The sequence below is a fragment of the Crotalus tigris genome, unplaced genomic scaffold, assembly GCF_016545835.1.
Source record: "Crotalus tigris isolate CLP2741 ecotype Arizona unplaced genomic scaffold, ASM1654583v1 scf7180000024339.11422700, whole genome shotgun sequence".
NCBI classification, from domain to species: domain Eukaryota; kingdom Metazoa; phylum Chordata; class Lepidosauria; order Squamata; family Viperidae; genus Crotalus; species Crotalus tigris.
Window position 1 is genome coordinate 2,740,402 of NW_024100509.1, and position 25,447 is coordinate 2,765,848.

Consider the following 25,447-nt stretch of genomic DNA (forward strand, 5'->3'; position numbering starts at 1 on the left):
TTCCATCTTGTCTAATTTGTCTTAAAAAAATCCCCACAAAGTGTCAAGAGTGTCAAAGCATTTTAATGAAGAAAATGCAATACAGTTTCTTGGAACAAGTGCATTCCTTTGGACACACTAATTGACCTGCTACATATTTTAAAGCAGAACAGTCTTAAGCTGAATTCCACAGCTTATAAATAAATTGCAATCAGAACTGTAGCAAGACCTAATTCAGCTATCTAGATTGTGCAATTGAACTGTAGTTAAATGTTAACATGATGTATATTTCAACATTTGCTTCTGCTTTTCAATGTGATCACATCACTACAAATTTGACATTTTATCTGTCACATATATACAAAAATATACAGACTCCTAAATCTCATCCACCTTACACCTCTTTGACAATTATTATTTTCCCTTGTATAGAAACAAGATTTGGCTAATCTTATCTAAAATAGTAATAGGAAAGTGTACTGTATTATCACAAAACTAGGTGAAGTGAAAGCAAAGAGAAATGAGTATTATTACTATTATATCAACTGTAAACTTTTCATAATTTATGAGTGTCAAGATTGTTTTCCTTTCATATTCCATCAAATGCAGGAAATTCATCAGGTGGTTTATCAATTCATGTCATAAATAATATCTAAGCCAGACTTGCATATTTTAGGGCCTATTAACAGTTTTAGACAGATCCCTTTACTGAAGCTGTTATGGGAAATAAAACACGATGTGCATCTTTTTAGGATTGTGTGATATTTATTCACTAAGGCGCCAAGATGGTCAAGGGTCTCTCATGCTCAGTGTTTGCTTTCTAAGCACACACATTTCAGCAATCATCATATAAACAAACACAAATACTATGTAAAGTGCAATCTGGTTCTTCTATGTGACAAATTTCCACTGAACTCTTTTAAGATGGCTAAAGTGGCGAGTAATGAGGGTGCATATCAGATTACATCACTGCATTTTCAAAAATATGGGCATCTCAAGGCCAAATAAATACTCCTACCTCTTGAAAAAAAAAGTACAATAGAATTTCTCAACTATTCAACTGATAAGTTTTGAGAAAACAAGGAGAAAATAAATTTACACTTATTTAGGAAGAATCAACATTTATTTAATGGAAGGTAAAAGGGAACTACAAAAGGAACAGAACTACATGGAGCCTAAACATACTACAGCCCTAGAGCGAAAGGACATGCCAGCAGAAAAGAGAGTTTTTGAGAAGATAATGCCATTATTGCATTTGATGGATGGGATAACATTCAGATCCTTGAGGCAGTCATGAAAGGCTGGGCAAGTTTAAGCCCAGCACATGTCTAATGCAAATCTCTTGAGGTAAAGGCTAAATTGTCCAAAGCAGGGTCAAAACAGGACAGAGAGAGTAACTGAACAGGAAGGCCATGTAACAACTCAAACTTGCAATTCTTGAGCTACATGCTCCAAGTCACTTTCTGCTGCCTACAAGAAGACTGTGGAAGCTCTAAATACCACAGAGTTAGATAAGCTGGACCATGGAAACCTGTGGAAGAGGAATAGGCTGCGAGACATAGCCTCACCATTTATTTCAGCCTAACCCAGTGTATCTCCTGGCAGGAGTTAGTGCCTTGTCAGTCGAGCAGTAGAAGTCAACATGCTAAGCTGCACTACCTGCTGGAATCCCCATGTGCCCTTGTGGGCCGCTGGACCCTGTTCCTCTGCAGAAGCAGCTGAGGAGAGACTTGGCTTGGGCAGCCAAGCTGGCAGGTTGGGGCTGGCTGAGAAAAGGAGGAAACGGCAGAGGTAGAAAGCCAGGACTGCTTAGTCTGCTGTGAGGATCTCTTTATGAGACAGACATGGAACCAGAATATTTGTAGTTCAGAGTTGGAATAAGGGGTCCTTGCTGCTCTCTGAGCTTGGTTTTCTCGCAGATGTAGTGATGCTGTTACCTAGGTCAGGTAATGAAATGTCTGCAAGGAAACAACCGAACTCAGCACCAAGGACCCCGCATGAGTGGGGGGAAAAAACGAAAGAGTTTTCTGCTAAAAATGTCTCAGGCAGAGCAGGGAGAGACAAAAGAAAGCAAATGAAAAAACAGACCAAAGGGAACTTCTCAGCAAGGAGGTGGGAGAAAGGCAGGGTTTTACCAGCTCTTAGTGAGATGGTTTTCTAGACTATTTAATTTTGGGAAAGAATTTGAAAAAAATGTCACAGATCAATATCACACTGGTATTTTCATTAATAAAAAATGCTGCCAGCTAAATCACAATCTAGCTTTTAGCTGTGGTTTGCACATACCTCAGTTTTGCAGTAAAGTTGTCATTAAATTCATTGCTGTTAAATAGCATCTTACAATACTCTTCATTTTCTTCATTTATGACTCACTGGGGACTTTGTATCAATGCTTCAACAATTCACATTTGAGATCCCTACCATATAACAAGGACTGTGTATATTAAAAATATTTCTTGCAAATGATCACTTAGTGTAACTTAAGATACATCAAACTGTCAGCCTGCAGGAAATTTAAATTCAAACTATGCTGAATGATCTTGGACAAAAAACACAACAACTTTGGATAGACATTTGCAGAGATGAAATGGCAGAAATCTCTAAAGGTACGTTTTATGCGAGATCAACCATTGCCACTCCTTGATAGATTTTGGATACAAACTGTCTGGTACAGAAAAATGTGTTTTCCTTCAGTCATTTGGGTCCAAAATGGCCTTTTGTGTTATTTTTAAGGCAGTTTTAAAATCAGACCTTGAACTGGGCGTGGAGTCATGAAACATCCAGCACAGCTCCCTCCAGACTGATCAAACGCGATTCAATTTGGCTGGACTTCTTGACAGTCCTACAGGTCCATTCTGTTCTAGCTGAAACTTCTGGCTCGTCTTCAAGGCTAACTGCAGCACACGCAACACAATACAGTGAGGGTGGGGCACCTGTATATTTCCAGAAGTTAAGGACAACTTCCAGCAATCATCACCATTGGCTATGTTGGGAAATGCAGCTCAGCAAAACTGGACAGCACCTCGCTCTGTGTTTCAATAACACACTGGAAGATTATCCAAGCAGAGACCAATGTTGCTGGATGACTTTTGTTCATCAACATTTGCAGCTGGTGAACTTGGAGGTCAACAATACCTGAAGTGATAAAGCTGAATAAAATAAAACTCCCTAAGCTATTTGCCTGCTCTTTCAAAGAGAATTAAGCCCCATGCGTGCAATATCCCCTCAGTCAACTATAATATAGGGCAGGGGTAGGCAACCTTGGCTCTTTTATGACTCGTGGGCTTCAATTCCCAGAATTCCTGAGCCAGCATAAAAGAGCCAAGGTTGCCTACCGCTGGTATAGGGCTTCTAGGCACATATCTACCTTCAGTTAACTCTTGCCTATCTAGCTCTTTATTAATTTCCAGGCTCCAGGAGAGCACAATGTTTATAAAGGCAAAGGAAATCAAAGGGCTGTTGCCATATCTTCATCCTTCAATTCCATCACTTAAGGGAAGAATGCACCTTAAAAAACAAAGAAGAAACGGGCAACCTTCTTTCAAAAGTCTGAGACTAGTCTACTACAATGTACTTTACATGATTGTTTACATGTCCTCTAGAGCAGAATGCACTAATTGAACAAGTTACAAGGAGCAGTTCGAGAGCATTTGCTCTGCATCCTTATTTTCAGGTGAAAAAAAGAAATCAATGTTTGAGTTCAGAGTCTCCATACAGGTAATCCTCGAGTTACTACAGTTCACTTCGCAACCAAAGTTATGACATCATCCCCCCAAGTACTTAGGACAGAGCGCTGAGATTATGAATGTTGCAGCACCACGGCAATCGCTTACCCTTATGAACGACCACAAAGGCACCGCAAATTTGCCCTGCCTATTCCTCCCCCCATCCTGCTAGATCTCCACAGCAGTTCTCTGCAAATGGAGGGATGAACAACAAGATCCATGTCAAAAGGCTTTGCAAACAGACAGGAGGCTTCGGTGCTTCATTCCTTTTGCCATTTCCTTGCCAAAGCCTGCAGGGGTGAGAGATTACGTCCCTGCATGCTTCGGTCGTCTTTGCAAAAAGCTTTTCCCGCCAAGAACGGAAGCCGGGAGGGGCATGCGCACCACTCCCAGCCTTCATTCTTGGTGGCAAAAGCTTTTTGCAAAGATGACTGAAGCATGCAGGGACGCAATCTCTCATCCCTGCAGGCTTCGGCTGGCTTTCCTCAAGGCTTTTGCTGCCAAGAACGGAGGCCAGGAGCAGCGCACACACATCTCCCAGCCTCCATACTTCATGTCAAAAGTTTTTTGCAAATATGACCAGAGCCTGCAGGGATGCAGGCAAAGAAATTGCCGCAGAGAGGCTGAAGAGGACACAGCTCACTTGATCACTGAAATCCTCAAAAGGTAAGTGAGTCTCCACAGGCCAAGTCCCTGTGGACACCCAGTGGGGCGGGATGGAGGGAGAGCATGAAATATTTCAGTGGGTTGGGGGAGGTCTTGGATGGTCAGAAGCACTAGGCCTCTCCATGGTCTTCCTCACCCTGAGATATCTCATGTGCAATTAACGACTTGAACACTTAACGACCTGAGCATTTGATTAGCAAAGGCTTTGGGTAAATCAGGGAGGGATCACATTAATTGAATATGATCCCTCCCTGATTTACCCAAAGCATTCGCTAATCGAATGCTCAGGTCATTAACAAATTCCTCGGGTTACAAATGTAATTGTCAGGCTTTATTACATTCATAAGTCGAAGACTACCTGTATATTTGAGCTTGTTTATTTTAAAGCTCAACTGAAAATTTCTCAAGTTCCACATTCAAATAGCATGGAAAAGCATTCCCAAAATAAGGAATTCCCATTCCTGCAGACCGATAGAATCTAGGCCTCAAAACTTTGAACCCAAAAGGAAGGCTTATAAGCAGAACAGAACAAAAATAGCACTAATATTGGCAGGACCTACAAGTGTCAAAACCAAAATCAGAACATCACCTAAGTTGTCACTGGAGATTTTCCCACTGGGAGTCAAGGATAACCCACAAGAATTGTTGTTTCAAGAAACAGAACCACAGAAAAGTCCTTTCAGAGCACCAATGAAGACCAGCAAAATGGAATGGTGCCTGACCATTCCCATTACAATATTTTTGTATATTTAACTTTTGGAAACCACTATCTGGCTCATCTCACAAAGATAATTTATCCTGCATAGTTCCCCAAGGCTCATGGGAATAAATCTTAACAAAACAAAACATAAAAATACACCCATCTCATTCCTAAGGATTGCCAATGCCCAAAATATGCATACACAGTGCATACAATCCTCTGCAAAATAGGTGTGCCTCAGTCCCACAGAAAATAATTGAATAAAATTGCACAACAAGATACTTAAGTCCCCATTTATCTACACCCATTGTATTAGATTGCTCAATTTATAAAAAATTTGGAAAAACCTGAGAGGTTTGCCAGAGACCTGCCAAGGACTTTCTTACATGCTTGTTTCTAAATGGTTAACAGATAGAATCTACAACAGAGACAAATGGATATTGATGTTATAAATGCACCATAAAACAAAGGAGAATTTTAATGATGAAAGAGGCAGGACTGTGTAGGCTTGGCTGCCCTGAAATTCTAAACTTCCACTTGGCTCTTCTCTTAGGCTTCTGCAATTGGGAAGTACTGCCAAAGGAAATGCTCCTGAAAATCATCTGCCCCCCCCCCCAAAGCATTAATATTCTATGAATGCCACTCATGTCAAATTGTTTCCCCATAGCAGGATAGGGCCAGGGGCATCTACAGCTGTGTGGGTGGATACCAAAAAGTCATAACCAACAAACTTAGAGAGACTTTAGGAAGACTTTCTTGGATGGAAATCGCAAAAGGGAGAACAACTTAAGATGCCTAGGAAACTCTGAAAAATGAGATTATAAAAGTTCAATCTAATACAATACAATTGAGAAACAAAAACAAGACGAAACCAGCATGGTTGCACGAAAAACTCTCTGATAAACTGAGAGACAAAAAGGGCAAGTATAAGAAATGGAAAGAGGGACGCATAACTAAAACAGAATATCAGCATATAGCACGAATCTGTAAGTCAGGAAAGCTAAGCCTCAGCATGAATTCAAACTTGCCAAAAATACTTTTAAAAGTTGATTTCAACATGTAAAAAACAAGAAAAAAGTCAAGAAAACATTTGGTCCACTAATGGGAGAAGTGGCAAGGAGGTACCAGGTAGCCAGGAAAAAGCACAAAAGGAAAAAATACTATAGTCCAACTTAACAAAAGCAGTACTGTAGAAGACATGAATGCAAGATAAAATAAGCAACAAAGTGGTAAGAAAACACTTATCCACTCTAAATGAGTTCAAATTGTCAGGACCAGATGGATTACACCCCAGATTTCTGAAGGAGTTGGCAGACACGGATCTCAGAACCACTGAACAAAATCTTTCAAAGAGTCTGGAGCACTGGGGAACTACCGGTACTGGAAGACTGAAAAAAGAGCTGATGTGGTTCCATAAAGAGAAAAAACATGGACTCGGGAAACTACAGACCAATCTGCTTGACCAGGGGTTTGGGCTACAAGGCCTCTTCCGTGATATAATTCAGATTTTACCAGACAAGAAAAGACATACTGTATGTTAATTTGGGTTTTAGTTATATGGAATATTATTAAGGTGACCAACCATCCTCCTTTAGGGAGGACAGTCCTCCTTTTGTAAGTTCTGTCCTCCCTCAAAATTTTCACCTACTTTTTGGGTGGCCTTCTGAAATTTCAAAGTCTTCTGGCCCATAAATATTGCCTATAAATATTGTCCAACATGCACCCAGAAGAGACTCCAGGTTATCTTGTGGCCTAGATGGCCTTCAACTTGTTTAAGGAGGCTAAGGAAGGCAATGCTTCATTGTCAGAAATGTCACTGTCCTATTGAACAGCTGAAAACCACAGAAAGAGAAGGAAGGCAAGTCTCCTATGGGAATCTGGATCCTATCTAGTCAGTTCCCTGTCATAAGCTTAATTTACCTAAACCAGGGGTATGCAGCCTTGGTTCTTTTATGACTTGTGGACTTCAACTCCCAGAATTCCTGAGTCAGCATGGCTGATTCAGGGTTTCTGGGTATTGAAGTCCATAAGTCATAAAAGAGCCAAGGTTGCCTACACCCGACCTAAACCCTCCCTGTTTACTGCAACGAGGCACATTGAAGTTTCTCTCCTCCAAGAGTCTTTTATCACCCATCACCAAAGGAAATTTAGAGTTTAACATATGGTCTGGCATTTACTTTCATCATCACTCCTATCTGGGATGGTCGTCCTGTTCCACCAAGTGTGTAGCATTGGGAGAGATGAACATGAAGCAGTGAGGGAGGGGACACCTGCCTAGTCAGCCACATCAGCCAAATCAACCCTGGTGATCAATGGGGTGAGATGTGACAGCCAGATCGCCCTGATATTCCATTTACTTTAATCTGTCTATAAACTCTTTCTGTTGCACGGGTGGATAAAAATATACTATCTCTGGAAATGTAATGTCTATCTTTCTGTACATCCAGTACAGTGTGATGTAGTGTATATTCATTATGTGACATCAGTGATGTAATCCTTCTGCAGACTTGGGAACAAATGAAAAAAAATTGTTCCGGGGTAACAAGTATGCAATTTGCTATTTGTAGATCTATATTGGCTCTTAATAAAGGGTAAACTAGATGTTATATATTGAAGTGTGACCGAAAAAATAAACGTATGGTTTGTGTATCAGTGGAAAGCGTTAATGGAAAGCATTCTTGGCAGGAAGAAATATATACCTGGATATCTAGACAGGGGGAAGAACCACATGAGAAAACAGCCAGCAGGAAAAAATAAAGTTTCTGTTCATTCCAGTCTTTTGTTTCTCCACATTTTAAAATGCTGGCATTTGGTGAAATTTATTGCTTCTGAAGAAAAGTCCAGTTTTGACTCACTATTGTCAGTGTCACAAAAATATCCAACTCTTACAACCAAATCTACTTCTTTCGTATCAGTCTATTTCAATTATACAAATGCTGTACAAAGTGATTTTCTTACAAATGATGCAACAAACATTTATCTCAAGAACTAATCTGCCAATATAAGAGATACCTGCATCTAAGGCTAGAAAATATTAAAGAATCCAGTCTTTTTATTCTATAAAAATTCCTATGACAAGTATTGCTTCTATTCATTCTCAGGAGACGCAATTATCAATATTTGTTTGTTGGCTTAACCACAGTTGTAAACCACATACCAGCAGCTTTTCAAACAATAATGAAAGCAAGTAGCCTTAAAAATACTGCCCTTGCATTTTACAGAGCAAAGCAATGTTGTATCAAAAGATCTGGACTGAAATTTCTTTGCAGTGGCTAGATCCCAACCTGCTCTTTTCATTTGCAGAAAGAAAAATCTCTTTATTGGGAGAAGGAGAGGGAGGAAACGGCAAGAGAAACATTAAACCGAGGGACCTTTTAATGAGCCCAGATGGTAGGAGTAAGTAGGGTCCAGAAGATTCTGACGTAAATAAGTAAGAGTTGGCAATATGAAAACAGGAATCTGTGTAGATGGAGCTTCTTCCTCTAGTAAAGCTAGTAAGAAGTTGTAGCTCTATCTACAGTAACCGCAAATAATATACAGTACTGTACTGCAGTGTAGTGCTCCCACCTTAAAACAGACATTATCTTACTGAAGGAAACAGAAAGTGTGAATTTTGGGATATTCTAAGTTTGCTGAACAGCAATGAAGTAAAATAACATCTCAAACAAAGATCACCCTTCATTTAACTCTATCTCCAGTTACGGAAGAGCAGAGTTAGAAACAAAGTTTTCACTTTAGGAAAATAACAAAATCAGATGTTTATGCTATGATCAGTACATGTACACTTTTTACTGCTGATCATTCACAGATTTGTAAAAACATGGAGTCTAGATTTGCGATCTGCCCATCCTGCTGCATTGCTAGGGTTACTTTTTAAACGTGTTTCCAAATTATAGTGCACCAGTAATTTTTCATCACAAAAATTGTGGGTCTTTTTTAAATTTTCAGTACCAGAAATACCATAAATAGTAAAATGAAGAGTTCTGTCCCTTAATACCAAGAATAAAAATATTTTATGAAGAATACCCCCTTTTTGTTTTTAAACACTTAGACTTCCATATTTTTTCAACTGCAATTATTCTCTGTACAGGTAAGGCAGTGGGGAGTTGTTGCTCTTTTATAAGAAAATGTGCAGGCCACTAGGAGCTCTGCTGCACAGACAGACAGAGAGATCCTGAGCAGGTGGCAAATAAAATGTTGCCATTCATTTCCAGCAGCCTTATATCTGCTGGAATGATCAGTTCCTGAATGCATTGTGCTTGACACAGTACTGCAGTAGTTGCTTTTGTGCACACATGAGAATGAAATACATCAACACAAAATGAAATATGGAAAGAATTCATTGACACCTTGGAGACCCAGTCATGTAATACATACACAATAAGTGCAGCACAAGTGATTTGTTAAGGATCGTTCATTGATATTCAGAAACTCTTTCTAAATGTGCACTTATGTGTGTATTATTTCTAGACTACTTTGTGGCTAGTTTTCTATATGTGTCTACTTTGACAAGTACCACCAGTCTAACTGCACTTTTTGCTCCATAAAGTTACTGGGGTGAAACAAGCACATTCACAATTAAACTTGCAGTTCTTCTAAATAACAATAGAAATTATTTCCTGCCTATAGAAGTAAGACTTCACTTAGCTCCAGTTTGAAAAATGAAGCATGATATTTAGGATGAAATTGAAAAAGTGCAATTATTTAAATGGAATTAATCAAATTTGATTCACCAGATTGTCAAACACGTCCAAGGCAGTGATATTTTTAGTTTGTTCAGCCCCAAAGTAGAAATAGGAAAAAAAAGAATAAAATAGCAAATTTGAAATAGGCTGCTTTGACAGCATTATCCTGAGATAAGAATGATTTTATAGCTATAAAAATAGAAAGTGTAAAAAAATACAAAAAAGCTACTGAAATTTTAAAAAGTAATTACACTTGCTGTTCTGGAAACTAAAGAAAAGATAAGGCAGCCCAAGCTGTTTAATGGTGTGGGTTGCAAACTGACTGGAAGTCTAGCGGAACATTCTGACCGAAAGATGGGGGTGTCAGACTAGAACGAACCTGACCTGGGAGCAAAATGAAGCTGAAAGCTTCTTTTGGTGATATATTACAAAAAGCTTCTACTCGTTTTCCAACATCAGCATCAGTTTTTATATTCTGAAATAGAAGGAAGATGTTATCTAGATCTCCAGTGGGCCTGAAGAGCTATGCCAGTGAGTGATCACCCTGTCTCTTCAATGCATCCCTTCTGAAATGTGCCATATCTGATCCAAGTTGCTGATTTAGCAGGAAAAAAATCCCAAATATTCACCCATTTCTGTTTCAACTATTTTAAAACTAACCTTCATGCCTTAAGAATGGCAGCCTGATGTCACCATAGTGAACAAAGTCTGAAATGAGTTTGATTACGTGGACATAAATAAGCCAAGGGACCCAGAGACAGACAAAGTGGTTGCAAACATGCCTAGGGCTACAGATCTGCTATCTTAGTCTGAGGTCAGCAGCCATGAACACAAAGCGTATTATTGTGTTTTCCAAGTAACACATGGCTGTTGTATCTTCGAGACAGTCTCCTTCCCACTAGCAGTGAATTCTTCAGAGAGGAAAGGAGGGACCCACAGTAGAAGATTCTTGAATATAGGTTGAGTTGTATCAGCTAACCAGGTAACTGTGCATTTCCCTGGAACTAATGCTCAGAACCATGCCTGAGAGATTGCCTATGGAACAAACAAACAAAGCACCAAGATTAGCAAATTATAGGGCATTGAAAATAACCCCCCTTTTATTCAAGGAACAATTCTACCACAGTGGAAAGGTGTGGAAATGGTGCAGCAGATCTGAGGTGCAATGCTGAAAATGTTGGCCATTGTTGAATCCTCATGAATTCCTACAACTCTGAGCCAAAAGACAACCTTCAGATTCAAGCAGAGTTAGATGAGAAAGGAGGACGGCCCCACGGGCTTCCTTCAACATACACTGACCTGGGACTGGACACTGACTGCCATCAGCAATAAGGGAACTCTGTAGCTGTTCAAGTTTCCACCTCTCCCAGAAGGAGTCACTGCAAGGTAATGGTGTGGAGGAGGAGTCCCAAGGTGGGGATGGCGATAAAGTAGGCAACATAAAATATACAAAAACAACAGAAATGGATGGGTGAGCTGAGGAATATGCCATATAATTTTTTTTCAAAAATATGAAAACAGAAAATTCAATTTGCTTCATTATATTATGAACAGAAAATAACTTACAATAACTTCAGTGAAACGGGGATGACAAAAGGGCCTTTCAAATTTAAATGACTGTCTCACAAATATTTAAAATTCTAGTAAGAAGTGGTAGAGGTAGAGAATAATTCTCCCTTGTTAAGAAATCCTAAAATAAAAAGTACATTTGCATGCATTCTACCCTCACAATACAATTGTAACTTCCAGAAGTGTCAGCAATGGCCATACTGCTTGGAAAGTTCTAGAAATTAGTCCAATCATGATCCTATTCTGAACTCTGGACTAATTTCTAGAACTTTCCAAGCAGTATGGCCATTGCTGACACTTCTGGAAGTTACAATCCAGACATTTATAAAGTGCCCTGCATAGGGAAAGGCAAGGTTGTGCTGGGCTAAGAGTAATCCAAATCAGCCCTTGAGTTTTATAGTAATGAGTGAGAATTTGAACCCGTGTTTTCCTGGCTCTAATCTGAAATGCAGTCAGGTATAGTGGCACTTTATCATCCACTATGGAACATTAGGGTTGTTCCATTTATGCTTGACTGTCCCTAAACTGAATCAGAGCATATCACAGGAATCAGTGCAAAAGCATATTAGTAGGTTTGGATGGAGAATGCACATCAAACTTGTAATAGGTTCCAGTTAGCAATATGAAGAGATGATAGAAATGAAGAGGGGGGGGGGAAATATTCTGGAATGGCTCTTTTATCAAAAAAAAAAATGTAATTCATCTGGCAATACAAACATAATGAATCTCTCTTCAAAATTATTTTTACCCTGAGCAAAACAGGAAATTGAGAATCCAAGGCAATTAGGAAATTATTTCATCCTTTTCAATACATTCCAGACCCAAGCATTTTTGGTATCGCTTACTAACTTCAGCAATTTGCTTCAATATTTTGTTAAAAATATTTATTATTAAAAATCAAAATGTACATCACTGATCCAGCGATGAGTTGCTGCTACTCCATGACTACTTCATGTAATGTAACTTCTTCATACGGCTACAATATTTTTACACTGTAGTTATTCTATTTTATTTCCAAAAGCTTATTCTAGGATTCCTGGGATGTTATTACATTTCTCAATCTTTAGTTGGTGATACCCAAAATTTGGAGACGCAAAAAGCCATTTTACATTCTCTTACTTACCGGTATTACACTATTATCCTTCTTTCCTCTCCCTTCTACCCACTCCTGCTTCTCAGCATGAAAAAGTTATCAGAATCCAACTGAATATCTTAGCTAACAATCCAGTTGCATCCTATCAGTGAACCAGGTTAGGCAAGCAGCAAGAGGGGTGGAGCACCCAAAAGCTCAAGGTGGCAACAGCTACTGCTTCAACTCCTATGCATAAGAGTTGGGGCTTCACTTACATCAGTGAGCCTGCCATCTTCACTTTTTGAGACATCCCTACAGATAAATTGTAAACCAATAGGATAGTTTGTTTTTCATGCTATGCCTCTCCTTCCATTGCTTCCATCCAACTCTCTGCTTCAAACTCCTCTGTGGTAAAATAATCCCATACCAAACTACTAAAACCATAGGATGTAATTGGCCATCAGCAACCTTTTCAGGCATTGGACAGATGACCTTAAAAACAAAGAAGAAGAGAGAAAAAATGCAGAATTTGTGCGGTCTCACTCTCAAATGTTGTGAGAGGTTAGTATTTTATGTGATTTCAGGCATCTTTTGTCAATACTGTTCAATTTAATTTTCAGGAAGCAGGATCGTGGTATTGATCCATGTCCATGGAAGTATCTTACATAAAAGTATCTAACTTTTATGAAGCAGTTAGGCCACTTTATGAGAGGTGTTGGGAATATAAGGAGAATTGCCCTGTCATTTAAAACAGAACGGGGAACCTGTGTGCCCCAGAGATGCTGCTGAATTATACTGCCTAGCAATCCAACCAGTACATCCAATAATAAAGGATTCTCCTTTCACACACACACACACACACACCTATTTATTATGCTGTCAGAAGATTTTTTTAATATACCTGCTTCAATGAGTTAATGTATATATTTAAAACATTTAACACCAACAAATTTGAATTCAGTCTTGAATATTCTTTTAGTCCTGTAAATTACTTCAGCATAGACACATTTTTCTAAAAAATCTCCAATAACTGTCACACGTGGCAGCGTGCTTTACAGTAATCATCATAATCATTAGCATTTTCTCTCTGTTTTTTTTTTCAGAAAGCACCTGGATCTTAAACATATTGTCAGTAGTCTGACATAACTGGAAAAAATTTTGTGGAAGCTGAAATAAGATGAAGTCAGTATTATTATTTGGTATGGGATCATCTTAAATACCAACTAGATTCCTACATTATTTTCATAAAAAAATTATATTTACCTCTTGCATTTCCCAGTGTTTGACAATCAAGATCATCATCAATGAATTCCTCCCCCTGAGTATTTTGGGTATCCTCTCTGTGGTTTACAGGGCTGGTCATCTCTTGTTCTTTTTCATTTTGCATCTGAGCATAGACATTTCTCCCTGGTAATTTCCTTAAGAACATAAGATAGTTTTTTAATATTGTAAAGCATGGGTGTTAAACTCGCCACGTCAGGTGACGCGCCGTGACATATTGCAACTTTTTTTACATTGCCGGAGCTGGGGTGGGCGCGGCCTCCGTATGATGCAACCAGCCCGCAGGCCGACAATTGTTATAATGCATTGCCTTGATCTACCAAGAGTGACCCATAGGTGGAAGCATCCATTGCAAGAATGATTGTCTATGTGTTCATTTAGACTCACTGAGCTACTATGAAATACTTTCTGATGTTTATGCAAATATCCCAACCAAATCTATGGCATCAAGACTCAGATAATTATCTTGGAATTTTTATGTGTTGCTCAATTCTCTGCATTTACCTTATTACACAGGAACTTAAGAGTTTTCGAGCACACAATGCAGCGTCTTTGGGGCAGGTTCAACAAGAGCTCACAATTCCACTGGATTCCATAGTTATCTATACTAAAATACAAGCTATCTTTTCCAACAGAGATTATGATTTTTTTCATAAAAATGCAAGAATTTTTATTCTTTTTGCTATTTTTCATAATTTTATTTAAATTATAAATAAAATAATGTTTTGTGTTTTTAAAAAATGCAGTAATAACTTTTGTATTTTTTTATAAAAAAATACAAGAAGCAATGGGTGGAAGCTCGTTAAAGCAACATCCAACCTGGAACTAACGGACAGCTAATGAATGACCCTCAGAATACTAATGACCAGATGACTGCAAAGAATATAAATCTTTCCATTCCCTACCAGTCAGTTAAAACTAAAGAAGCTTCTTGGATGTGAAGTGAAATGTTTTCAAAGAAAAGAACCAAGAAAGTCTAACTGCCTTTTGGAAAAGCACCTTTGGGACAACCATGACCTGGATGATTGAGAATCTCCATAGACATGATGTCCACAACCTTACACCATAATTGAATACAGCAAAGTAGAAAACAAGTTCACTAGAGATAACAGAGGTAACTGCTGCCACATTCATGCATTCCCATAGTAATCTTTGAACAATGTAAGTCACCAAATGGGAAAGGAAACGTTTTAAGAATTGTTAAATTTAATAAAATATATGTTTAGCTTCAAAACACTTTCCTATATTGAACTGGAGTCCAACTGACTATTGCTCATTAAGGACAGACATAGGATGCTTGAAGATTAAAGGACTCTTGTTGCTATAAAAAATTATAGAGCTACTCGACTTTGTAACATGGAAACACATGGCAAAATGAAAATATTAGCTGCTTTAATTAAATGAATTCAATGAAAACATTCTATTCATTCATGTAAAATAGATTTAAATATTCTTATCATCTGACCATGCCCTCACACCATATTTACCCAAAAGGAAGATGGACCTGAATTAAAAAAAATTATAAACATATCAGAAAATATAGTTATTTCATCCAATCCCCATCTGTTATTTTCTGTTTTTGCTGAAAGGAATAGGTATGTATGGAAATGTGTATGTGTGTGTGTATGTATGTGTTGGAAAATTTGCGTAAAAATACGACTCCTGGGCATGTCTATGGTACAAATAAAATACGAACACCAGGAGAGTATAAATATAAAAATATACTTTACTAAAAGCTGCCAAGCTTTCGTTTGGAAACTCCAAACATCATCAGGGCTAAGGAGCCAGTAAACAATGATGACTTAAATGGGTTTTGCCGGCATCTGCAGCCGGCTCATGGACCGCGTCACCGGTCCCGGCCGGTTAATTAGTGTTCCAGATGTTTCTTTATTACTCTCCTTACGCTTCCTTCTATGGTTCTTCCGGATCGTTCCTTCCACTATATCATTACTGGCATTCATCTCCTCCACCACCCCTTTATCCTTATTTCCTTCCATAGTACCGACCCTCCTCCCCTTTTTGTTTTCATTTTCCACCCTGGGGGCATCTGTTTCTCCTCTATCAGTGTTACAAGCTTCCTTGGGCTCACAGACGCTCCCCCACACACACGCTTTTCTCAATCCCTGCTCCACACCCTTTCTTCTCACTCCTCCACTGTCATGAGTAACTTTCATACGGGTGTTGCATATTTGGGGGTCTATGCCCTCCTCCTCCATCCTGGCAATCTTCGTGTCGACAGTTCTCCACCGTTCCATTTGTTTGCTGCGTGATCGGGTGCTTACTCCGTCTCTCAATTCATCATCCCCCCTCCTCCCTATCGCATGCTCTTCCCCATTGCTGATAGGAACGGTATTCAGGCGGATCACTTACCTTTTGAATTTGTAAAGGACTATGGCTCCTATAACCACAAGTGAAATGACAAAAAGAGCCATTATCATCCAGTACCCATTGCCTCCTCTGATGCTCTGAGAATCTGAAATTAAAGTTAAACCCTGGTAAGTGGAATCTTTAGCAGAATAATCTTCTAATCCATCGTAAAACATTTATCTGTTCAAACTTCAACTTGCACTAGAGTACACTTTTTTTCCCACAGTGATGCAGCAATGAAATCAGCCTTCACTTCCTGCATATTCTCCAAATGTGTTGGATTTCAGAATATTTTGCCTTAAGATGTTGGGAATTTAAATTCAACACCTTCAGGGTATCAACCCGAGTCTTGCTTTCATGTTCACCTCCTATTTCCTTCCAATTCCTTGACTCTGCTAAAATATATCTTAATTTTAATTACCTGGTGGACCAGTTCCATAATATAGCCCTTTGGCTCCCAAGTTTAGTAAAAAAATTAACGCAGGGCAAACAAAAAGCTTTATTTGATGTAATCCATATAAAGCTGACTATTGTCACAGAATAATTCTGAATTATCTATCATCAATATTAGTGTAGCTTAAATATTAGAAAAATATTTTCTCTGGGGAAAACTCTACTACTGTAATTGTCTAAAAAGAGAGGAGGGGAGGGGAGGGGAGGGGAAACAGGAGAGAGGAGAGGGGTAAGGGGAGAGATAGTTTACCTGAATCAGAACTACCTAATACCACAAGGACCCATTTTCCTCCTCTCATGAAGAAACTGATGTTTTGGGCATTCAGAGATTGCTTAATAGCAGCTAACCGCTGGAAATAAAAAAAAGTCATATAAAATAACAAATCAGTGCATTTCTAATGCTGTTAAGTTTCAGTAACTTCAGAATAAGGAAGAAATGATGAGATGGAATTGGCTTCATGTATCCTAAAAAACAGAGAAAATTATAAAGGATGCAACTTATGCAGACAATGAAATGGAAGCGTTGCTTCTAAACTATTAACTGCTTCTATGTGCAAGTTGATTAGCTCCCAGGGTAAGGCCAAGAAAAAGGCTACTGGAAGAGTGACACTTTCATTCTTATCTATCCCTCCCTTTATTTCAATCTTTCTATTGGAATTGCACATAATAAATTCTAATACTTCCAGATTAAGGTGTGCTGATATTAGCCAAAAAGGGAGGATAATGTTTTTGTATACAAATCCAGTCACTTGGGTAATTCATGTTTCACCTGTCTAAAAATAAGACAAAATACATCCTAAGGCAAGTTTGGATGCTATTTGTACCAGTGCAGAATGTCTAAGGCAGTGTTTCTCAACCTTGACAATTTTAAGGCATGTGGACTTCAACTCCCAGAATTCCACAGCCAGCAATTTTTCCCTGTTTCATTTCTAAGATTACATTTGTAAGAAATGAGATAATAGCCTAGTAGCCACATGAATCTAAACCCAATTCTTAGTGTGTCATTACAGCCTGCTCAGGCAACATTTTGCTACAAGATGTCTACAGCATAGGATGCCCAGAGGAACTAATGACTTTTTTTATAGTACTGTAGTCCACTGTGATGAAATATACGAAACCCTTACCTTATGCGCAATTCATCACCCAGACCCACTGAAAGAGCCCTCATACTATGGTGATGAACATGAATTATCTCTTTAGAGCATGGGTGTCAAACTCGATCGCGTCACATGATGTATCATGACATATCGCAAGGTTTTTTGCCTTTGTGGAGCCAGGGTGGCCGTGGCCTGTGCGTGATGCATCTGGTCCACGGGCCGCCACTTTCACACCTCAGTCATGGAATGATAGCTTCACTACCGTAGTGTTAACTAAAGCGAGGATCAGGCATCTCCACCTGATGGCTGATATGGTTCTCAAGATTTCTGCATCCTGTTCCTAGGAGCCGGGGGAAAGGCCACTTCCCATTTGCAATTCCTATTCCTCTCCAGTTCAATATTTTTCTTAGTTAAAGAAAGTAAGCTATCCCTTGCTTCTGTTGTCTTCTGAGTGAATGAAGGAATACTTTTTTTGGCTCACAGGAAAGCCAAAAAACAAAGATTCTATTGTGTCTCAAAAGGCAGCTCATTATCTCTCCCCCAAAAAAGCAACTATGTATGTAGAGAATGGGACAGTGTCTTCTGAGTCTCCCTCTCAAATCCTGTCTGCTGCCATTTGTGGGAACGCTTTTGTCAGATTAAAACTTACCACCAACAAGAGAACGATTTCCCATTAATTTCACTAAGAATGAGATGTAGGCAGGGATGACTCATTACAGATTAATATACATTAGTTGAGTACCTTATCATTAAACACATTTTTCTTTCCTTCAGGATGGTTTGTAGACAGAAGCACATAAAAGTCAGCAGTGGTGGGTAGCCCAGGTTTTATCACTGTCATAAGACTTTCTTCAGGTAAGCATGTTTCCTAAAAGGAGGAAAAACATTGGATCTGCATGACCTCCTTCAATTAGAGATTTTTTAATAGGCTTCGAATTTGATGTATTTTTGAATATTTTAGTCAGATATACAGTAAGTACAGAAACTGCATCACATCTGACATTATTTAGTCACACTAGAAACACTTTTTCAAAAGGAGGAAGAGATGTTAATAAAATAACCCAAAATTTGAGATGCTTATAAAAATAATTTTCCAACAATTTAGACATTAAATCCAACTATCTTAGAGTTTCCCAAAAGTTTCGATTGGCGATGTCAGATTTTAGGCTACTTCTATTAGGACAAGGAAAATATTTAAAAAGAGGTTATCTGCCAACAACAGAGGAGAAGATACAAAGACCTCTCTTTGACTTATTAAAACAGCCAATATCTTTTTCAAGGGACATGCAGTTGCTTCCAGCTGTCTACCCTTGTGTATACTTCAGTTTTCTTGTTTCCCAGCTGCTTTAATGATACAAAGAGAGTCCTTCATGAACTTTCCAGCATGTTACACGGCATTTTTAGAAGAATTTCCTCAGCCTTATGAATTGCCTAAAAAATCCCACCTCCCCCATCCAAATTTCAATATCCAATATAATTTAGACAAAACCCAAATTAAAAATATCAACCCAATTTTAATATGGACATACTTGCACTTTCTAAAATTAAGAGCAAAAATATGCATCCTGTGGGTTACTTTTCTAAGACTAAAGCTGATGGCCCTTTTCTCTAAATGTTCTATAGTTTAGGGGACAAAGCCTTGATTTTTAAAAAATAAAGCAGTAGCAAGAAATATTCCAATATATATTTATCAAAAGTAATGTACTAAAGAACATTCAACCTCTGCCACAATGGAAACTTTAATTACTTTAAATTTTCTAGTTTACAATCTGAGGAGTTATTCATAGCCAAACAGAGTACCTGGGCAATCCGTTGTGTTACCACATGTCCAATATCCTCCCTCCAAGCAGGTATGTTTGGATTGTATAAATCTAGATGTTCAGAAAACCTTAATGGAAGTACTTGATAATGATCTGGGAATATAAAGAAATAGTGCAAATAAATAATTGAAAAAAAAGCCTTCTAAAAATAGCAATTCTAAAACAATTGAAAATACTCTATAAATGTAATTATGCATGTGTATTAAACAAGTATCCTGAAGTTATAACTTATTTGTTATATTACAACAAGAAGTAACATGACTATAAATCATGGGAGAAATAGAATTAACCAGATATCAATAAGTGCTCTGATTTGCATTTTCACAGCAATTACAATTATTGTGATATCCAGTAGATTGTAAACTTAACTCTAAATTCACAATACCTACAACAGGATGATAACAACATGTGATTACTAAATACCATTAAAAGGATGGTGCCTCACCCAAAACCTGAATAATCTTGGAATCTTGGAGCATAGAATTTCCACAAGAAGCTTGAACTGTAACTCTGACTTTTCCTGCTTCAGCAAAACTGGTTACCAAGAAATTTTCCAGTGAAAGAACTGGCTAAAGAAAATAAGTGACAGAGAGAAAATAAATGTAAACCAAAAAGTTCCCCACTGTGAATATTCATCTTTAAATGTGGGGTGTTTAAAAGGTTTGCCAACAGTAATGTCTTTTTTCCTTAATTTGGGAATTCACTAAAATATCACAGGGAACACATGTGAACTTAGTCCTCAGAATATTTATTCTGTGTAGCAAAAATAGGGTCACCAGCAGGTAACCACCACGAATTGCTCTGCTGCATGTATCAATTGTTAGTGTTAAGGGAAAAAGCAACTCTTTCCATCACAAAAACAAAAACTAGTGAAGTAAAAATAGCAACAAGGCTGATAAATACTAAATACTGACATAATATCTCAATGGGCAGTGGTGGGATTTAAATAGCTGAACAACCAGTTCTCTGCATGGACGCCGCTTCCGGAAATCCATTCTGGGCCTGGGAGGCCTCCCCCAGGCCTCCAAGGCTCAGAACGGCCCACCAAAACTGCGTAGATGCACTTCTGGTGGGCCATTCTGGGCCTTAGAGGCCTGCCCTGGACCTCTGAGGCTCCGAACGGACTTGTGGGAGTAGGATCCACACATTTCCGGCGGTCCGTTCTGGGCCTTGCGAAAAACGGCTAGGGCTTTAGCTGATTTGCCGAAGTCAACAAAAAATTAGCTCCCCGTTCTCCCGAATCGGTGTGAACTGTCTGAATTCCACCACTGTCAATGGGCTTCAATTATGCAAATACTCATTAGACACACAGGTAATTTCTCTAAGCAATGAATAATAAAGATTGTTCCAATATGTCAACAACTAGGGTGAAGGATTCAAAGTCAGGAGGCTTCATTTCTAGTTACCTCTGAACAAGAATTTTATATTTTCTTTTGTCAACCCCCCCCCTCCTTTATTTATTTATTCATTCAGTTTGCTACTTACCACAAATAATTTACTTGGTTGTTTTCAGCAATGAAACATAAAAAATAAAATCTTCATGGTAAAAATTATAATTACAAAATCATAAATCCCAGAGTTATTCATCTCAGGTATCATACTCAGGTATCATACCTCTAGAAGTGGTTTCTTTTCAATAGTTTTTGAGAGGCAAAAAAATCACTCAACAGATGCACAGGTCCCATTTAAGTTTGCAATTGTGAACAACTTACAAAGTACAGGTGTTTTGTTTGATCTGGCCTATTTATGTGTACCTCAGCAGACACATGTCCTCGTGAACATGCAGACATTCCCTCATCTATCCACTTTTTCCAAATGGTAGCAGGAACATTACCAGTAGATATTTTCAATGAAGGAAAGGGGGAATCCATGAAACCTTCATTTTCTTTACAGCAAAAAGGGCTTAAAATTGATGAAAATCCCCACATTTTACTACTGTCTACTACTTGATAGCCAGAAAGAACAGAGGACTATTGATTCTAAGTATGTGAAAAATAAAACATTATACAATATTATCAGCAATATTATCATGAATGCAAAATAAAATATTAAATTATAATACAATTCATGATTTCATTTAAATGAAAATAATGTATTTTCATAACCCTCATTTACATTTACAAGCTTTTACCATTCAGTTTTTCAAAACTGGAAAAAAAATCCTGCAAAAACCTTTTCCTTGAGTTTTTTCTTTTCCTCTCTTCCTTCCCCCTTTTCAAAATTGATGACCGGATGCTTTGCTTGGCAGAACCCCAAACCTACTTGGTTCCAATGAATCCCTTTGGTTTCAACATTTCTAAGAGTTCTGAGAAGGGGAGATGGCTGCTTGCCATGGCTCCCAAGCACACGTAGTTTTAAAACAAAGAAGCAAAGAGGAAGCATATAACACAATAAAAACTAATTTCAACTGGAAGAAAGTAACTGAATCTAAAAGATACCTATTTGAACTGTCTACAGGTTTTCACTGTGGTAGATGAAGGGCATGTAAATGTCTGATAATGACACAGAAGTCCTAATATTGATTTTTCTTTGGCAACATAATCACACACAAGAAATTAAGAAATTCCTGTATTAATCTAGTTATCAGAGACTGTGCAGTGGAACTTTTGATCTGGACTTAAGCACAATCAAAAATCAGTAGGTGTTCATAGGTGTCTAGTTAATTTTATAATTTCCACTCCATAGTCTCTGACAACCAGATTAATACAGGAGTTTCTTAATTTCTCACAATTTCTAAATCTTCTAAAGTCTCTAAATCCTTCTATTAAATATTATGTTCCTTACATAAATATGTACATTATGATTTTTTCCCCACAATGCATTATACTTTTTGTTCAGACATTTCTTGCATTGAAGCTTTTTTTTTTTTTTTTACATGAAGGACTCTCAATTCAAAATTAGATGCCCTGTGTGGTCTTATCAATTACCACAGTTTCTTTTCAGTCTCCATATAGTAGCAATTCAGGAACATTTTCCTTTAAAAATTCTAAAATGAACTAGACACCTATTGAACCACCATGTTTGCATGCATTAATTGAGAATTATAGGCTTGTTGGTGTGATGTTGCTAAACAAACCTGCCATAATCATAGTTCATATGGGGCACTGTTATTGTGAGTGATTAAACTATCTGATAGTCACATTTACATGAGTGCTGCTATTAGTTCCATTTAATGGGATTGAGGATTGGGAGTAATGTTATTTCTAACAGGACAACCTTCACTATTGACTATTAAATAACTTTAAGAGGGGGAGTTATGGATAGTGAACAAAAAGATCTCATGCACTCAGGAGTACAGTCTGAACTGCTAAAAAAAATACAACCTAAGCCTGCAACACATAGTGCTATGCAGTTTCTGCATTAGAAAGCTGTTATAGAAGTCAACTTGAAATTGACTTACACAATCCAAGTCTCCCTCCTTTATTTGACCAGCTCATCCCTATCAGTTCCCATCTTTTTTTATAGGTGGTCTGCATTTCAGGTTTAAAGACTGGAAAGGAAGAAACGGTCTACAGTTGTTGTAGCAGAGACCTTGGCAGACAAAGAAGCGGGGAGCTGGCTAGAGAGTAACAAAAGGCAAACATTGGACTTTCCAAAGGTATAGAGAACTTGCTAAAGTTTATTCTCTCCACTTCTTGACTATTTTGGGGCCTGGTTTGAGAACAATAACCACCTCTTTAGCACTTCAGTAGTTCAAACCTAAACTCAAAGTCCTATTCAAAACAAAATGCCTCACAGTAAACTATTCTGGCAGTGGCATTTTGCAGCTTGCTATGTTGCTTTCACACCAACAGTCCCAATTACGCTCTGGGTGCATAAGCAGCTCCTTACTTAAATATGAGCCAGCAGTGTGCTGCAGCTGCCAAAAAAGCTCATGAAATCTTAGGTCACATCAACAGAGGGATAGTTTCAAGATCATGTGACGTGTTAATGATGCTTTATACTGCATGGGTGAGACCACACTTGGAATACTGCATCCAATTCTGGTCACCAAGATACAGAAAATGTTGAAACTCTAGAAAGAGTGCAGAGAGGAGCAACAAAGATGATTAGAGGAATGGAGGCTAAACCAGATGATTAACGACTGGAGAAACTAGGTATGTCTATTCTAATGAAGAGAAGGACTAGGGGTGATATAATAGCAACCTTTCAGGACTTGAGGGGTTGTCACACATAAGAGGGAGTAACGTATTCTCCAAACACATAAGAGCAGGACAAGTAGTCACAGGTGGAAGATCTAGAACTAAGGAGAAATTTCCTGACAATGAGAACAATTAATCAGGCCTGCCTCCAGAAGTTGTGGGTACTCCATCACTGGAGGTTCTCCAGAAGAGACAGGACAGCCATTTGTCTGGAATTATATAGGATCTCCTGCTAAGGGCAGGGGGCTGGAGTGCGTGCAAGATGGCCACTCCAAGAACCTCAGTTAGCAATTTGTTCTTCTCACTGAGATTGCACTGTGCTAAAGTGAATATGGGAGAGGTACAATATGTCAAACCTTCAAAAATATTTAACGATAAAACTATACTTTAAAGAAAATAAAACTAGTTGTTTTAGGATACTAAGATGCTTATAAAATTTATAAATAAATAAATAAATAAATATTGAAATTAGCATAAAAAGATTCAAAGGCTGTAAAAAGGATAGTAATAATTATTCAATACCTGAATATTGTTTCCAATCCACCAGTAAAAAAGTGTAAAGTTAGAGTTCCTTGGCAGGATAATGGCTGTCAAATTCACATCCTGGTTTCTGCCAACAGCAGGAACTACTTCAAGATGTAAAGCCTGCAGTGGAGCTGGAAAGATTCCCAACTGTTAATTAAAAAGCCATTAATTTATCTTGTGCTTTCAAATATATATTCTAAAGATGCACAAGAGTGCTCAGGGACATCTTTTAAACTTTTCAAGCAAATTCAAGAGAACCTCAATTCCTCAGAGACTGAATTAAAACCATCATTTCCTTATATCAAATTTTATTGCTCAATAGAAGATTAATGATAGTAATTCTCACTGCAAATTAAATTGCCTTTAATATTGAAACTTGTTGAAATTTTAATTAAGATACTTTTTTAAAAGTTGCATTTATTTTATTTGGAAGATTTAAATAAATATTGTATTTATATTCCTTCCAAATCAGAAAGGGGAAACCTGAAGCTGATGGGTTGTGTATATATATCAGAGAGAAGCAAATAGGAAGAGTGAGATTTTCAGTTAGGGAACAGCAGAGTTTCCAGACACTGGGAACAAGGGATTGTGAAGCCTCTGAACTTGTCTGACCAAGTCTAGAGAAAGCCTTATGTTTGCATTATTTACACTCAGGGTTATGCTGCCTTCTGATGGGCAGAATTTATTAGTTACAAGCTGCATGAGCTATAGGGACTATTTTTTCCAATACTGTTGCAAGGTGCATGTGGCCTGTGGACTATGAATCTGAGACACTGATCCTACAGTTCTTCAGGGGAGTTTCCCTGTACATTAAAGCTAATTTCATATGAATGAAGTCCTGTACTGTATAACGGTGTTTTTCCTCAATTCAGTTGTTACTCATTGTTGACAATGCATTTAGAGCAGTATATTACATATACTGCTCTAAAAGTATATTACATATTTGTCGCAAAGTGCTCTAAGAGCAGGATCAACAGATGTTAGAACAATTATAAATGCTTTCTACCTATAGCTTTGCAAATCTCAGGTTTTAGATGCTTCCATTTTCAAATAACTTTCTCTCATGGAATTCCATCAACTATATGTAAACAATCACATATGTCTACCGTGTTTCCCCGAAAATAAGACCCAACTGGAAAATAAACCATAGCATGATTTTTCAGGATGCTCGTAATATAAGCCCTACCCCCAAAATAAGCCCCAGTTAAGACTGAGAGACAGATGGACGCATTTAGTATTGTATTTCCCTGAAAATAAGACCTAACTGGAAAATAAGCCCTAATGTGTCTTTTAGAGCAAAAATTAATGTAAGACCCACTCTTATTTTTGGGTAAACACACTGCACAGAGATAAATATAATAAATAA

At 38.1% G+C, this 25,447-nt stretch overlaps 1 protein-coding gene across 1 annotated transcript in view; it reads right to left on the reverse strand.

Annotated features, from left to right (window-relative positions):
• Nucleotides 1-43: 43 nt before the first annotated feature.
• The window catches only part of SORCS2 (sortilin related VPS10 domain containing receptor 2), a 114,120-nt gene continuing 88,716 nt past the window's right edge, over nucleotides 44-25,447 (reverse strand). The window contains exons 20-28 of the mRNA XM_039325956.1: nucleotides 24,079-24,212; nucleotides 19,860-19,983; nucleotides 19,395-19,507; nucleotides 18,337-18,462; nucleotides 16,748-16,847; nucleotides 16,048-16,150; nucleotides 13,660-13,814; nucleotides 11,055-11,134; nucleotides 44-10,790 (exon numbers count right to left, since the gene is read on the reverse strand). Coding sequence (XP_039181890.1) covers nucleotides 10,767-10,790; nucleotides 11,055-11,134; nucleotides 13,660-13,814; nucleotides 16,048-16,150; nucleotides 16,748-16,847; nucleotides 18,337-18,462; nucleotides 19,395-19,507; nucleotides 19,860-19,983; nucleotides 24,079-24,212 — 959 coding nt within the window. The 3' untranslated portion in view covers nucleotides 44-10,766. The remainder of the gene's footprint in view (nucleotides 10,791-11,054; nucleotides 11,135-13,659; nucleotides 13,815-16,047; nucleotides 16,151-16,747; nucleotides 16,848-18,336; nucleotides 18,463-19,394; nucleotides 19,508-19,859; nucleotides 19,984-24,078; nucleotides 24,213-25,447) is intronic.